Source organism: Poecilia mexicana, unplaced genomic scaffold (genome assembly GCF_051168715.1).
Source record: "Poecilia mexicana isolate PSO_F unplaced genomic scaffold, ASM5116871v1 scaffold_2, whole genome shotgun sequence".
In the NCBI taxonomy this organism is placed as follows: domain Eukaryota; kingdom Metazoa; phylum Chordata; class Actinopteri; order Cyprinodontiformes; family Poeciliidae; genus Poecilia; species Poecilia mexicana.
This window is the reverse complement of record NW_028263371.1, coordinates 28,824,186-28,837,594: the sequence shown is the minus strand read 5'-3', so window position 1 is coordinate 28,837,594 and position 13,409 is coordinate 28,824,186. Positions and strand designations below refer to the sequence as shown.

General features: G+C 44.8%; 1 protein-coding gene across 3 annotated transcripts in view; it reads right to left on the bottom strand.

The window, feature by feature from the left end:
- nrp2a (neuropilin 2a) overlaps positions 1 to 13,409 on the bottom strand; it is a 68,481-nt gene that overhangs the window by 40,296 nt on the left and 14,776 nt on the right. For all 3 annotated transcript variants that reach the window (XM_014969680.2, XM_014969675.2, XM_014969677.2), the window contains exon 3: positions 7,946 to 8,127. In XM_014969680.2, the coding sequence (XP_014825166.1) occupies positions 7,946 to 8,127 (182 nt within the window). The remainder of the gene's footprint in view (positions 1 to 7,945; positions 8,128 to 13,409) is intronic.

Sequence of the window (13,409 nt, the reverse complement as noted above, 5' to 3'; positions counted from 1 at the left end):
TCCTCTAGGGCATTTCTATCTTTACATCTCTGGTTATAAACAATTTGCTCTGGCTTGTTGAATGTCTTTATGTTCTTCTATTTTTATGCCTGTTGGAGGGTCAAATATCCTCATGAGATATTGTTGCTTAGAGACAGGATTTTTATTTGATCCCAGTTAATTGCAAGTCAGGAATCCCTGCACTAGTGGCCTTGCGAAACCAACTAATCTAATGCTTTGGAAAAAACCTTCCTCACCCTTGAACTTCTTCACACTGGACTTGTTACAGCTGCATCTGTATTCACAACCATTTACAATGATGTTCTTTAATAAAATCTAGTACAGCTAGCAGCCTTAAAGTGACATGTAGTTGGTAAAAAAGAGTCCATCTTTGTGTAATTTAATGTCTGTGAAGGTAATGTTAGTGAAGAAACAGCATCAGGAAGACCAAAGAACACAACAGAAATGTGATAAATTTTAAAGATTATAAAACAAGAATCATCCAATAAATCAATAGGAAGAGAATGGCACATTAAAGTAGAAATTATATATTATAGCAGAGATAATGAAGGCTTTTAAGACAATAAATACAGAGTAATGCACGAAGGAAACTCATTAGAGGTTGCAAAGGACTAAACATAAAGCCAGAGCTACAGTAGAGTGGTTTAGAGCAAAGATTCATGGATTAGAATGGTTTAGTCAAAGTCCAGACCTAAATCCAATCTAGAATCCACTTGATTTAAGTCTCCATTGAATCTGACTGAACTTAACTTTCGCAACAAAAAAATGGTCCAACTGTGTACACCACATAAAATCCTAAGGAAAATACATTCAACTTTGAGGTTCTAACGTGAAACAATGTGAGGTGTCATGTATATTTTTCCCTAATAGTCATTAAATAACTAATTATCAAGTTTTCGCCCATCTGCTGCTGCTTTTACCAACATTTTTCACTACGCAACCGGTGTTGCGATCAGCCCTGTTCTTGCGATTCATTCCCATCACTGACTGTGTTGGGAAGCAGACCGGGAAGGTCAAGATGAAGCGGTATCTGGGGAATGTCAGACGTAGCAAAGCAGTTGTGCATCGCGCAGCGGTGGCGGCAGCTCTGCGCTGTCTCAGAGAACTGCCAGTCTCCGTTTGATAACCACGTTCAGGATTCATAAAAGCAGCGTTTAAAGAGCGCAGACACGTCAGCCGAGCATTCCAGCGGCAGAGCATTCCTCCGAGGCACCAGTCCTTATTATCAGGCTGCCGTGTAAAAAAGCAGAGGGGTCGGCCGGCTGCTCCGGCCCTCCCCTGCCTGCGCTTGGTTAATGGTGGAGAACTGACCCCAATCAGCACGGAGACAGGAAGAAAAAAAAAAAAAAGCTCAGGAGACACGCAGTGTTTTTCCTCCTCTTCTCATAACATCTTTTCCAGCCCATTGTGATGCAAATACCTTACATTTTTCACTTCTCGGCTCATATGTGAGCGTATTGGCATTTTCGCAACGTCTTTGTCTGCCGATCGATGTGGCGTACACCGTGCGCGTTGTGCAGAAGATGTTGACACAAATGCATGAATCTCCTCCCACGTGTTAAGAGCTGCATTCAACCTTTTGTGTCGACTCTCCCACACACACACACACACACGCGTGCGCGCACATACACTGTGCAGCTTCGAAACATCACTGAATCAACTGGCTTCATACACAAACACACACACACACACACACACACACACACACACACAGAGAAATATGACAGTAATTTACAACAAGCTACAGGCGGCATCTCCCAATCCCCTCACCTCTATGTTTAGTGTTGCATAAATCCTGCATGTAACTAATGCACCTATTGTGAGTGAGTAAATTAACTATTAAGGATGCATGAGCAGCTGTTAGCATGTGCTATTAAGTGGTTACTGTAATGTGTGTGTGAGACTCACTGACACACTGCTTTAAATTCTTACTGGGTCACTGTGCAGCAAAAAAAAAAAAAAAAAAACTCAATCTGAGCACAGCTTGACTCGCTGCAGTCAGTGTTCAAACTGTGTCTGCAACCCTCAGCGTACTTGAACTATCCGCCTCCCATGCCGGCGTCTAGGTGCTTGCACATGTTTGTGTGAGCCAGTGTGGTGTAAGTGCACGCATGAGTACCTCTGCTTGCTTATTAATCGGCAACTTGTTGGCATTGGCTGGATCGTGTTTGCAGAGTGATGTAGGGGAAAAGTTAAGCATGTTGAAGAAGCTGCTCTGCTGCAGCTTCTTCAGCATGCTTACAAATTTGCTTACTTTTTAGGTAACATTTCTACATTCCTTGAGCTTCTACATTTGGGCTGCAACTTACGATTATTGCAGTAGTCGATTAACCGTATAAAAATGGCGCATTCTACAGATTTTTCATTTAGCCATTCAAGCCTTTGTTATACAGTATTAGAAATATGTTAAAATATGCAAATAAAAAGTTCAATTCCTTCTGTGAGTATGAAAGATAAACATTTTATTGCCTAAAATGCAACAATTTAGTAAATTTGAACCAGGTGAAGCTAAAACTATGCCACCCAATGACTTTTTTCTAAAACCTATTTGTAGACGAAGGTATTTTCATCTTAAATGCAAAATGCATACATTTTTTGTACAATTTTGTCTTAACTAATCCTCCAAGTATATTGTATTGTTTTCAGCAAATGGCCTTTTTTTTTATTCTGTATACTCCAGTTAATCAATAACTAAATTAGTTAACAATTAATTAAATAATCAATTAATCACAATTAGTTCAATTAATTGTTTCAGATGTGATTCTCCACCACAGTTCCTTCCCAGTAAACCCCCATCGCCTGACCTTTTCAATAGTTTGCTACGCCACTGGCTACACTATTAGGTGGTTACTTTTGTTGCTTTTATGTCTGTGGCTGCAGGTGTGTGTGTGTGTGTGTGTGTGTGTGTGTTAGACACAGTAACACACTACCTCAGATTCTTACTGGGTCACCATGAAGGGAAAAAAAAAACTCCTCAATCTGAGCACAGCTTGACTCCAGTGCGCCCGCCTGAGCTGGCCGCCTTACATGTCGTTGTCTGTGCGTGTATGCATGAGTAGCCCCACTTATTAGTTCGCAGCCAATGAACATGCTAAAAACAAGTTTCCCTGACATGTCTTGACCCACGGCTGAGCCAGACACACACACACACACACACACACACACACACACACGCATACACACACATGCCTGTCACTCGCAGGCCGCCGGTCGGTGCTTTGCGCCGCACCATGAGCTGCCATTTGGCAGGAGACGTCTCCTGGCAGCGAGCGGGAGGTCATGGTGTGAGTGTGTCAGTGTGGCGGAGAGAGGGGAGACGACGGAGGGCGGGTTGCTGGGTAGAAACCACTCGTTTCTTTCACATGAGTGGCCTCGTCCAGCAGCAGCTCCACATGTTGTGTCGGGGTAATCCCCCATCTCTCCTCCTCCTCCTCCTCCTGTCGTCGTCTCTCATCTTCTCCATCACTTCTTCACTTTTCACCCATATCCAGCTCCCTGTCTCGTCTGAGGAGCTCACCTCTGCCGCCGCACATCAAAACCGCCCCTACCTCCTTGTCTGACAAACATCCACTGCTCAAACACAAGACACGCCTCTCATGCAGCACCACTTGGTTCAAGGTTTCATTGAAGAGATTCTCTCCAGAGCTGCGTGAGGAAGGGATGGGTGCGTGCGGAAATGTGTAACCCAAGAGGCGCTGTGCAAAATGTGGTGGGGGGGATGGGGGTGGAGGCGGTTAGGGTGGAAAATCCACAACAACAACAACGAAACATTGGGAACAAGAAATAGCTACAAAAAAAGAAAAAAAAAAAAAAAGAAAACAACGTTCTTGGCATGCCATGGTTTTGGCACTAATTTAGACCTCGAGCAGAGCAGCTTTTTTTTTTTTTTTTTTTTTTTTTTGTAGAGTGAAATTCCTCAAAGAATATACACACAAAATTAAAAACAATCCTTCTCAGCTTCCGTCTGTTTGAGACGAAACCCCTTCTCTCACTTTCCGATCAGGTCTCTCGTTTCATTCTACGTCAAGCTTTTCCCCCATCACCGATCTGCCCTGCTTAATCACCTTTGCCAGTTAATTGCTTGAGTGTAATTTCAGCACCAGGCTGACTTGGGCATTTCAGGAATAAACAACTCCACAATCAGGAATATGGTAACAGCCAGGACTGACGCAAAGGGGACGGCATCCAATCAAGTAGATAGCATCAAAAAATACACATGGAGTCAGTGTTTTGGCTGGAGCTCCAGTAGATGGGGGGTCCTGCCTTAGGCTCCGCTCCCGCTCCCACTGCGACCCCGCAGACGCCACGGTCGGCAGCGGTCACGGAGGAGACCCAACGCCCTTAGGTGCTCTCTGACCGTCTTAACTCTGGATTGGCTGTGGTGTGATGCTCCCCATCGTGCTAGTGGGGCACCAGGGAAAATGGGGGCTTGCTCTCCTAGTCTTCCCTCTGTAGCCGTGGTAACAGCATCAGTAGCACGTGACCACGTGTATGTTAAAATGTCTGAGAGGCACATGGGATGCGATGAACAAAGGGTTAAGCACGCATGGGTAGGACTAAAGTAGGCCACAACAATAAGGGGGAGGAGGGAAGGGGCTTTTACTGTACCCTTTTACTGGACAGAAGCTTTAAAGGGATAGTTCAGCATTTTTAAAGTGAGGTTCAGTCAAAAAGTCAAGAGCAGTTATAATATCAACTTTTATCAAGTAGATAAAGTGACTGAAAAATGCAACTTTACGGATCACTTTTGTGTTGCACCATTTTGTACTGTCAGAGTAACTAATGTAAAGTAAAGCAGCTGTTATAGTTCTTATCTTTTCCACTATTTTTTCACAGTTACCTCTGTTTTCCCCTTTTAAAATGATTCCAGTCGCGAAATCACCTACTTGCGTATTTTTCAGTGGAACGTAACTTCAAATTATTCACAGAAATTTTGAATGTTTGCAGATTTTTTCAAAAGTATTACAAAGAAGATGAATGTTGGGAAGATGGCTTCGTTAGGCACAATGCTACTTGACATTGTTTTCCTTGGTGATGATTGACTGTAGACCCCAAAAACGGAAACCAGGAAGACAGTCAATGTTACACAGAATTTCAACTGTGCGCATTAATTGATATTAATCTACATTTGGGGTTAAACTATGAAATAGGCAATGTAATAAGCATTTTTAGAGGGGGGTCTTAGGTCTTCTCGGATATTAGCTCAAGGGATCGGGTTTTAATATGGCAGAGGTCTGCTTTGGTCTTAGCTCCTAAACAAGCAGTTGCATTCAGGCTCCCGAACCTGCTAATCTGAATTCAAAGCAGATAAAGATGTAGAAGAGTTACCTGCAGCAGGTATGATATTAGCTGCTTGTAACCTGTAATTAGATCCTCACTTGAAAAACCCTGAACTATTCCTTTGACGCGTGCATGTCCAAAGGAAAGGATGTTGTTTTGGAGGGAAAACACCTCACCGTCTCCCCTCAAGAGGCACAGTGCTGGGGGGGAGAAAGTCATAGGTCGACTACTGATCCTCCTCAGTGGAAGTAATTTGTGTTACTGTACCCAATAACACACACACACACACGCACACACACACACACACACACACACACAGGTCAACACAAGCTCATGCCTTATCCGACTGAAAAATCCCTGGAGTAGCTATAGTCGCTGCTTATGTAACGGGCTTCAATGAACAAAATGGAAACAAGCCGCTGTATCATTAGCTCACAGCACAGAAAGCACAAACACACACATCCACACACACACACACACACACGCACCCACGCAATCAAAACCAGACACACACGGTCTGACTCTGAGACAGAGTGGTGTCTGTTCAGGACGGGGGAGGAAGCTGAACACAAACACACATCTCCCAGCTGTGTGCTCTGATATCCATCTCTGGACGCACCCTTTAAAAACACATACAGACCCATAAACACACCCCTCATACTGTTGCCCTTTAAACGTACTGGAATTATGGATGTACGAAATGCAATATTTTTCGAAAACTGCTCTCGGAGTTTTCTTTTTGTCACACTTAAATGTTTCTCGTTGTCAATCAAATTTTAATATCACACAAACGTAACCCAAATAAATACAAAATGCCGTTTTCCAGTTATTAACTTCCTTAATTGAGAGGAAAGAAGTTGTCCAAACTAGCTCGACCGCATGCGAAAATTTAATTTCCCACTAAGACTAGTTGTGCCACCCTTGGCGGCAACGGCTGCTATCAAGTGTTCGAATCATGTTCTTCCAGCTTGATTGCTTCCAGACATAGAGAATCAAGAAGTCACAACCAGAACCTGTCTGACAAGACGAAGTAGGCTTAACGATCTGAAAAAGCAACACGTCACGTCCCGAGGTAAAGAAATTCAAAAACAGACGAGAAACCGAACCACTCGAGTGAACCGGTTGAACAAAACTGGAGAGAACAGTGAAGATCCTTTCCAGGAGTCACTGGTTGACCAACGTCATTCTAAGGGAGCATCAACGATTTACCAAGCAGGTCACAAAAGAAGACAGAACAGCACAGAAGGCTCTGCTGGTAAACCAAAATGAAAAGGTTTGGAGTGGCCTAGTCAAAGCCCAGACTTAAATCTGTTTGAGGTTCTGTGGGATGACCTCAAACAGGCCTTGAAAATCAAATAGTATGGCTGAAGTAAAACGATCCTGTTACTTTTTTTTTGCACACAGCCAGGTTGGACAGGATAGCATTTTTTTCTTTTAGTAAACGTGATTGAATTTTATTTTGGTTCCTCCAGTTGGGCTGAGTTAACACCCCTCGCTAAGGAAGGATCCTGGTTTTACCCGACAGAAGCTGCAAGGTGTTCAGTAGAAACCTGCAACCCAGACCTGCCACAGACAGACAAACAGCCATGATGAGCGAGAGGGTGCAGGCGGCGGAGCTGTCGTAATTAACACTTGGCCTCAATCACGCATCCTGAATACGTTTTCACTCTCTGACGTCCTCCCTTCCTCTCCGGTCTGGCGAGCAATTCCCCAACCGTCCCTCGTCTTGGTTGTTTTTCCTGTCTCTCGTGTGCAGCTATCACGCCACCTCCACATATACAGGCAGAATCTCACACAACGAGCCAAGCAAAACCACCCACACACACCTACATGTGCTCGCACACTGACACAATCTCTTATAGCCCCAGAATTTCGACCAGGATCTTATTAAAGCTATAGCAACCGCATCCCCCATCCTCTATCCATGTCTGCGCGCGTGAGACAGATGCAATCTGAGCTAAAGCATCATTGGGGTTCGAGGCGGTGGCCCTGGTAACGGAGCTGAACGACAAATCTGGGTCACAGTCGTTTGACACAAACAAGAGAGATTTTTCTCAAAGGTGGGAGGCGATAACTTGTGATAAGAGGAATGCTTAGTCGATTTCCTTCGCCCCCAGCTCTTCCTCTTTCCATTTTTTTGTGCTTAAATCAAGACACATGTTGGAAGCAAAACGATTCGGGAGCTAGCTGAAACGCTGCAAAAAGTGCGCTCACTTGAACATAAATCTTGCAGCTCTGAAGGCCATTTAACCTCTTCTGCCACTGCGACTACTACAGCAAACACACCCAAACGGCCGAAACAAATCTACTCCAACCTTGCCTGCACTTTGCCCACTTTGAGAGAATCCCATTTCAGCTCAAACTCATCCCCATCAATCTCCCCGCTTCAGCTTCTTACCTATAAACTTTTAACCTTCGGTCTAACTCTGAAGTAACCCCAGAGCTCTCTCCATCATCCCACCACAGCCTTCCACGTCCAGACTTCCTCATCTTCCCAGAAGAAGCGGACGTTGCGCCAATTAAAGAGGATTCCTTACATACTCCATGTCTTAAAGGTAGTTTGCTTTCTTCTCTTTGTCTGATCATATCCATTTGGCTTCTGCTAATATAAATTGGGGGGCAGTGAATCCAGGTCTTTGGGTCCCACAGATCATCATTTCCTCACCTGTTTTAAAGATCTCGTAGCGTAGAGAGAACCCCGCACCCTGATGGGCATAATCTGAGACGAATCTGATCTGGATCAAGGGCCCAGACGAGATGATGGGCGGCGGGGCGATGTTGCTGCAGTGTCGACCCAAAACGTCAGCGGTTTCTGAGGTCCCATCGCGGATCTCTATGAAGTCATACCTGAGCAAAACAACAACAAAAAAAAGCCCAAACAGGTTAGAAACGGTTTCTTTTAGCGTTTTCTCACAATCGTTTGCCTAAAAAGTTAGCACTGCATTCAGTTTGTAGCAGGAATGTCAACAAAAAAGTGATGGGGTAGTTAGGAATTTGAGGTAATGAAATCCAGACAGGTGTTGACCTGAGATCACTTTCATGATAGAGTCCCTGAATTTAGGAATACAACCAATCACGGGGAGAAATAAACTGTGTTGTCTCCCCACAGATGGATTCAATAAATGTAGCTCTTCTGACCCAGTTTTTGCTCGGGACGGCACGCTCAGATCTCTTTGATGACAGCTCGGGGCGAACAATCCCCAAATCCCTGAATATTGGATCACAGGAAAGAAAATGGAGGGAGGGCTGTATTTCAAACAGGACATATTTTAGTGAGTGTCTGTCAACTCGGAGGCAGAGGACGCGGGCAAACAGACAGCTGGATAGATTCATTAATAAGAGGAGTAAAAATAGATGGTTGAAGCTCATGAAAAAATCAAGAGGTGAGCACCGCTGAGCATCGGCACCAAACTCGGTTCTGATTAGCTTCCGCATGCTTGTTTTCTCAGTTCTTCGTTGAGCTCTGACCGACCAACTGACCCCGAACGATGAACGCAAATTCTTATCCGTCAGCTCGCGCGTGTGTGTGTGTGTGTGGGTTTAAGTGTGTATGAAAGAGAGGGAGACAAAGAGAGACAGTGCGCACCTGGCTAATCCTGAATTAGCTCATAGCTCTGTGTACCATTCCGTATGTCAGCATCACTGATTGAAACAACATGCAGATTTGGTTCGCGTTGGACTTTTTCATCCTTGTTTGGGCCTTTCTACTTTTGAGAGCACGCTGTGTTTGGTTGAGCGCGCTTCAACTCTGCCAGGCATAGCTCCAAAAACAGAAAGGTTTTAATGGACCACAAATGTTTTTTGCTAATGTGTTTTCATTTTGTAGCGCGTTTGATTCGACTCGGAGGTCATAACTCACACTGGGGTGTTTGGCACAACATGTTCTGGTTACAAGTTGGGGGGGAGGAGAAATCAACTCCGGGATTTGGTAACTACTTTCATAAATGTATGCATTCAAACAGAAAAAGGAACATAATCACACAGAGATATTGTACAGTAGTATGTATGGAACTGATTTATGAGATGAAATACTTCATCCCTGTAACTTTCCCGACATTTAATATGTGCAGCAGGAATTTTGGATACTTTGCGGTGTCTCGGAAAGGTTGGACTGAAATTTTTTTGTCAAGAAGAAAGGTGCAGAAACATCCCAGTTTGGAGTGTGAACTTTTCAATGCTGCACTCTTAGGTACAAAGGATGTAATATTGAGGTGGATGGAAAAAAAAAGCTGTGAAAATTAGGATCCATCAAAAATAACTAAAAGTTTGGCGCACAAGTGCAAACTTTCCCGAGCCTTGTTGCTGACTGGCTCATTAATGAGTTGCAACAGAAAGATTTTCTGTAAACATAGGTTGCAGTGTTGGTCTTTTTGTTTGTTTGTTTTTACACTCTAAAAATGGTCGAAATTTTCACCTTTTTATTTATTCATCTTCATAAATAAGTGTTGTCTTTACTGGATTGAAAGGTATCCCTTTTGGGACCATGAAATGCTTCAGAGTGCCAGCTTTTAGCATCCTAATTTGGGGTTTGGTCAGCATTGGAACAGGGAGGAATGTTTTTAATTCTTGTTTGGTGGCAAGCTGGTGCTTAAGTGCTATTTAATGCAAGGTTCAGTATAATTTATCTGAATAATTACGCTCTTTTCGCAGACTATTAGACTCACTTTTATACCTCTTATTTTCTCTAAACAACCTGTTTGATTTTCCACCAAATGAGCATGTTGATGACTTTCTAGTTGCAAGACTGATTCATTTTCTTTCCATTTGTGTCTCCGTGGTGCCACCTCCCTTTCCTGGTACGAGTGTCTCCTCAGTCCTCATGTTGTATTTTCCCGTGTTGCTAAGTGCATCGCTGCAGGAGCCTTGCAGCTAACCGAGAGCGCCCTCCAAACGTGCAGACGTGCAAACACACTTGTCTGAATTAGTTCGTGTGACAAAGCTGTCAAGGAACAACAGGGTCGCCGCTATCTTGCTAATTAGCGTGATGAGCTGTTTGGTGCTGACAAAGCATTACAGGCATTTCTGGGCTCAAGCACATATTTAAAACCAGTATCTTTGCTAATGTTCTTGCTGCTGCTTTTAACGCGAAAAGCATTCAGGGTATGCTGAGACATGGCAATCAGCTCAAGCCTGTGGTTGCTTGTGGCATCTGAACGCTAAGATGGCTTTTGTAGTTCCAGCTTGAAATAAAACCTGGATTAAGAAGAGTCACTAATCTCCTTTTTTTTTTTTCTTAGCTATCTCGCTCTTGCAGCGCATCGACTCCAGTGCTGAGCATTCAAACTAAGACTGCTGATCGAGGGATAATCCCAGCACATTAATCTGGGTCACGGTGGCACATGCAAAGGTGAAGACTGGAACACTAAATGGCTGAGATGAGCCGGAGATGTTGCAACTGTTGTCAGCACTGCAGAGGAAAATATGGAGAGGGCAGAAGCATAATAAAAGAAAATAGTTCTGGAAACATTGGAGAAGAGTTCACAATGACAATGCTTTGATTTCGACAATAGGAGCTGTGAGATGCACCTAGCATAGGCTAGGAATCTGGAAATCTCCGCCTCTGCAGGCTAATTAAGGAATTGGTTTGTCCTTGCACTGTGATAAACAAACCGGCTTTAATCACAACCAGACGTGGTTAAGTCCTCATGTCACAGGCAGTTTGAGGATTTGAAGTTTTGGGCCTGAGTAGCACTAACGCTTGTGGCTAAAGAAGCTGTTGTCCAATACTCTTATACATGCCCTGCTTGTAATCCTGCATTACAGAGGCGATCGTAGAGGCTTTAGTGCCAGGCTCCCACAGTGAGTCTGTGAGAGCCACCGCTATCCCTAATGCTTAAGGCTGTAACTGACACATGCTTGGGGAAAACAGCATTCAGGAGCGTGCCAACAAGCACACACCACTCATGCAAACAAGCGCACAACGCGGCGATATAGGCAAACACGGGCGCGCACGCATACACTGAATGGCGTATCTCCAACTCCGGGGATAAAAGGCCCGTGAAAGAGCTGAGAGCCTAATTAGGTTTTAATTGATTTTGGAGTGGGTCTTTATCCTTCTTTCTGTCTCTCCCTCTCTCCTGTCGTGGATTAGCGTCAGCGAGTGAGTGTTCCTCAGATGTGATTATTGACCTGTTCGCTCAGCCTCTCCCCAGGCTCTGATGAATACATGTATGAGGGCCTGACGCGCGAGAGCCCCGCCGTCTGCCTCTCTCACACACACACACACACACACACACACACACACACACACACGCGCGCACTTGAACACATTCCAGGACGTTGCACACAAATCGCCGGCGCACACGTGTGCTCGCAGACCCGCGAAAGGCGCGCATGATACGGCAGCCGCACATTCGAGGAGACAGGTCCAGATTCCATTAGGGCTTGTTTTGAAGCAAACTCCGCCCCGTTCTGTCTGACACCACCATCCATTCCCCTCGTATGTCTGGCGGTCTGTCTGGGGTCTTCCCGAAAGGCCCCTCTTTGAGGGAGCCATAATAAGGCAACTGCTTCACCCTCCATGGTTTCCCCTTTGGGGACTAGTTGGAACAGAGGGAGAGGGGTTAAGGAAACTAAAACCCCTCAGGGGCCGGTAATTCTGCACCGGTCCAGACATGTCTTCTCTTCTTCTGCTCTCATATATCACAGTGCCCCTGCGTCAAAGCAACTAATTGCCTTTCACACCTTTGCTGTTTGCTGGCGACCAGGGACATTTCCTCCAGCCGACAGTACCTCATTGCGGCCAAACAGAAGTCTAGTATCGATAGACCATATGTGTGCACATTATTATGTCTCCGTACCAGCCTTTGGGACCATATGAGCTCTTCTGGGTCACTTAGAGTCCTATGAACACCTGCTGGTACACTCCTCATTGCTCTTCTTCTAGATTGTGTTAAATCAGCAGCCAAAATCTTGTTTGCCAAACTCTCTTGAAAGTATTTTTTAGTTACAGCATGAGATTGACCAAAATTTGGCTTGCGGCAGAACCCTGGATGTCTGATTTATTTTGTTTTTGCAGATAATGCAGCAACAGCTGTTCCCGAATATCTGCAAACCAAACTTGGCTGAAGTTAGACACTCGGGGGGGGCTTTCAGCTGAGATGACTTTCCCCTCTCTACTGTATCTCGTTTTATTTTCTCCTAATTTTCTACTCGCGGAGCAAAGAAACCCACTAAATCCCTGTCTCCCAGACAATGAAGAGTCAGACGCCTGTCGGTTTCTTGTCTCGACGACGCACAGAAGCAGAAAGGAAGTAGGAGTGGAGGGCACACACACTCCAATGTCCCGTCTCTCTCCCATCCTCAAAGGGGACTCTAATAAACCGTAAGTGCCTCTGAAATATTAACTAGACGCTGTGAGCGGAATCCCAGCAGATCTGCAGGGTCTGCCATCTTCAATCTAGCCCCAAAACAAACCGTACGTCTCTTCCTCCTGTCCTCATGCTTCACTGCCTTTCTTCAGCTGTCCATCACTGGCTCATACTTACAGATGACGGGGGACTAAATCGCTGACCGCAAACCATCTAAGGTCAGCAGAGGATTAATCTCAAACTCTGCAGCTGTGATCCCTTAGAGTTTCGTCAACCTATATGTGTGATTAGGCTTTTCACAGAAAGTTTTCAAATTCCTACAAAATTCTGGGAGGCTTAGAAGGAAATTTGCAGTTGCAAATGCTCACTGACCCTCAAGGTTGAGGGTCAGGTACCGCCTGAAGCACAGGAGTTCAAGTATGTTGGTGCTCATGAATGATGGGAGGATGGGGCTGGAGATGGACAGAAAGATTAGGGTCTTGTGTGTAGCTACGCCCATGCTGTTTTGGTCTGTCCAGGTAAAGAAAGGTGAGAGCCAGTAGGTAGCAAAGCTTCTGATTGAGCTTCCTCCATAGAGTGGCTGGGACAAGCCTTACAGGTAAGGTGGAGTTCAGATGATGGCTCCTTTTAGAGATTATGTTGCAGTTTGACAACATGCAGGATGGACTTTCTTCTGACACTTTCTTCTACCTTTCTTCTGATCTGAGAAGGTTTTAAGATCCTCTATAATGAGTGACTGGAGAGCTTTGCTAAGCAGTTTCCCTTTTGAGCCTGCCACCCTGAGGATCTTGGGTAAGCGGAAGATGACGGATGTATTTA